The sequence below is a fragment of the Vigna angularis genome, chromosome 1 (assembly GCF_016808095.1).
Source record: "Vigna angularis cultivar LongXiaoDou No.4 chromosome 1, ASM1680809v1, whole genome shotgun sequence".
NCBI classification, from domain to species: domain Eukaryota; kingdom Viridiplantae; phylum Streptophyta; class Magnoliopsida; order Fabales; family Fabaceae; genus Vigna; species Vigna angularis.
Genome location: NC_068970.1, coordinates 29,329,760 through 29,333,563, shown reverse-complemented (window position 1 = coordinate 29,333,563; position 3,804 = coordinate 29,329,760). Strand labels below are relative to the sequence as shown.

General features: G+C 34.3%; 1 protein-coding gene across 1 annotated transcript; it reads right to left on the bottom strand.

Moving 5' to 3' along the window:
- Positions 1–667: 667 nt before the first annotated feature.
- Positions 668–3,804, bottom strand: LOC108332301 (uncharacterized). Its single transcript, XM_017567487.2, has 5 exons — positions 3,526–3,804; positions 3,288–3,428; positions 1,221–1,460; positions 1,084–1,143; positions 668–967 (listed from the first exon to the last, which is right to left on the bottom strand). Exons 1-5 carry the CDS (start codon positions 3,634–3,636, stop codon positions 863–865), a joined length of 657 nt encoding a protein of 218 aa, XP_017422976.1. The 5' UTR covers positions 3,637–3,804; the 3' UTR covers positions 668–862.

The following is a 3,804-nucleotide window of genomic DNA, read 5'->3' as shown; positions in this document are numbered from 1 at the left end:
AAGATGACATTTTAATAAAATTAGGTATATTATATTTTTCTAATTTATTAAAAATAAGTTAATTATTTAATTTTTATAATTTTTAAATATTAATTTTATAAATTATTCATAATTTTTTTTCTTTATAAATATTTTTACAATTAAATATAACATTTTATATTACTTTTATAACTAGGGACATTTTAGTAATCTTTAATTTCTACCAATTAAACTAATTTTTAAAATCTATCACATCAATCAAATCATACACTAATTCTCACAAACTTTACTTCCAAATTCACTCTCAATTACCCACAAATCCACTAAAAAAAACAACTAAAAAATTACCCTCAAATCCACTCAAATCCATTCAAATCCATTCAAATCATCTCTCCCAAATCATCTCTCCCAAATCATCTCTCCCAAATCTACCCATAAAAGGATTTTGATCTATATTTCAATTACATTGAATTTTGGAATCATCCTTCTTTTTATGAAATTTGTGTCATTAACCTAATTTTATAATAAAATAAAAAATATCAATTACATAATTCCAAAATAAATTTTAATCACCAAGTTTATAACATACTATCATTTTAAGAAAAACCTTGACTTTGATAATGTAAATAAAGAAAAAAGTAATTGAAAGAAAAACTCACTGAATGAAGTGAGTCACAAAAAGCAAATATTGGAGCAACATCAGACCACAACCATATCATTATATGAAAAAGTAGAACTTCGGTAACACTTAACTGCACATCTAAACTTCTACAAGTACCATGACCATGGGCCTATCATTCTTTTTATAACAAAATCTTGTAATTCAATAGAGCAGATCATTCTCAAGAAACAGGAACTAAGAATCTGAATCTCTGTTTGACGCTCAACGGTAGCTACCTAAAGGGTCAGCTGTTTTCCCAGATCTAGCATCAGTCCATGCTTTTGCAATTGTTTTCTTCATCTCATCGTCCCCTTCGTCATACATATTCTGCAATATTACATGTATATCAAAAGTCAAATTGAATGTTCCCAATGGTAAATGCATATAAGCATTAAGTTCAAACAAAGTAGCTAAAGCCAACTAAAGATGAAACAGAATCTGACCTTCATCATGTCCATGATTCCTGCCATTGGGTCTTTCTCTTTATCCAAATTTGGCTTTAGCTGTAACATCACCACGAAAGTTACAACTTTATCACGTTGATTAACAGGGAAAAGTCATTTTAATCTTATCTTACTACCTTGTCCTCTTTGAAGTGCAAATCTAGCCAGTTTCCTTTGGAAGCCTTCACTAATGTGATGATTGCCCTTTTGGGCTTGACCAGAACCTTACATTTCTCCGGTACTATCTCCTTATGCAGTTTGGATATTGCACAACGGTAATTCTTCCCTTGAACATCATGGAACTTAACATCAAATGAAATTGACTTAAACTCAGATTCAATCTTATTCTCATCAATTCCCTCCATTGATACATATATCTGTCAAACAACAAATAAAACAAGTATAGCCATTAGGAGAAATTTGATACTTTTCATAAAAAATATAACTGTTAACTTACGGCCTGTGCTTTGCTGTAGGCTATAGATGTGTGAAATTGCAGCAGTTTTAGAGAAAGACACGGAAGCAGTGGTTTCTTGCTTCTATGTTACACATGTACAAGGGGGAGGAAACGTGCTTTAAGACATACTATTAAGCTTAGAACAAAATGGAACTTGATAACTATTTATATCGAACTTCGATTGACACCTCTAATTTTCAGAAATACTAAATAAAATCAACTTCAAATCAATGCTGCTAAATGGTAGCAGCGTTATATGCCACAATATGGCGGAATCTTAGCCTTCTAGCATTGTGAGATACATGCAATGCGGAATGACAGCTTTGCTTATATCCTATTCACTTCCAAAAAATAAAGATTAAATTCTACTAGTCCTTTCATCTTATATTTTATGTTTAATTTGGTATTTTATCTTTCAAAAATTTCAATTTAACATTTTATTATTTCATGGTCAATTTGATCCTTTCTTATTCCGTCGTTACTATTAACATTACAAAACTTGCAAGTTCCACTTTTATGGTTTAAAATCGCCAGTAATTATTTTATCTTTTAACGAGTATAAACAATTTTTTCTGTGGTTTTAAACTACCTGAAATCACTAAAAACACATTACCAATAACCCTTTACAACTTTCCTTCTTCTGTGTCTCATTTCTGCATTCTTTCTGACACCAATAAACGCAGGAAAAGATGACCCCCGTTGCTGCTCCACAACGATCCCTCCTCTTCGTCAACCAAACATTTCTTTCGGCCTTTCAAACGCCCATCTTCTGCCTTCCCTCACCAATGCTAAAATAAACCACATGTACCCTTTGCTACTTCAAACATAAGAAAAGCCTGAAGTTATTTTATCCTGATTAACGTGAATAAACTATTTTTTTAAGGTTATAAACAGCCTGCGATTGCTAGAAACACATCACAAATAGCCCTTTTAAACTTTCTCTTTTATCTTTTCATTGTCTTCATTCTTTCTCGGACACCAACAAAGATAAACAAGATGGCCTCTATAACTGCTCAAACAAGATCACTCCTTTTCTTCTCCCTACTCTCTCCAATGTTTCAAAATACGACATGCATACTCCAACAACCTTGCCTCAACCTCATTAAAATTCGCAAAGGGTAAAGTCTCTTCACCTTGGCAACCTTCATGACCTCATTGTGTTCCCGTGATTCTACCACTGCACCACCATCTCGTTGAACGACAGCAACACCATGTGTGTCGGTCTAAGAAATTCTTTAAAAAACATGCCTAACAGTCCCGGGAGAAGAACACAGGTCATCTCCAATACCATCAAACAAATTTTCTCACACTCAAAATCCAAACTTTGTGATTTAGCGTGTGGCTATCTAAAGTAAATTAACAAGAAACTCAGGCCAAAGGAAAATGCGCCCTATTCATAACTAATTAGATAATTTCAGACCACCAAGGATCCTAGTGGGGCCAATTACGTAACACACTGGAGATTCGACCAATCTCAATGTAACATGTATTCCAGACTTTCACCTTACGAGAAAGAACTATTACAACTCAACTACGAGTCCAGTGAGATTAAATGAGACCACGGTAGTTAATATCATGTAATAATTTCTCATTAAGCACAACACACAACACAAGATGGAGAGGAATGATTGAAACAACCAAAAGATTAACAGGGGCAGAAAACACCGTTTCAATCAATGACATTCAGATACATACTTAAAACCATGATAGCCAATATCTCCACAAATAGAATTATACGACTCCTTACCTTTACTTTGTCAACATCCTGATCCCAGCTGAACGATGCTAGCGTGGAATAGTTCAGTGCAGGTGAAGGCGACACCTTAGCTCCGGTTGAAATAGGAGTAGGAATCTGAGGAGCACGAGCAGCATTTGCATCTGATGATATCTGCAAAATCACCTCATAAATTTTCACAGGGAATGCGAAACAACGAACAAGAAGTGCTAAATCAGGGAAATTTGCAATGTGTGTATAAACTGACAACCTTCTCGAGGTTGCGAATCTCAGAGGAGAGTAAAGAGAGGGTTCGAGATCTTTTGGCGATGCTGTGGAGGTGACGAAGCTCCTCCAAATCCAATGTCAAGTCTTGAGCCATTGTTTCACTGAATCGGAATTGATGTAGCAAATTCAGACAACTACTCTGCGGACTTTGTTTTCTTTTATATTGGGGTTTGGAAAATGCGAACAAGCAATTGATATGTCGTTGTATCTATTATTCATTAGGGTTTTTTTACCACTCCCCTTATCACGGAAGATTCTAGAG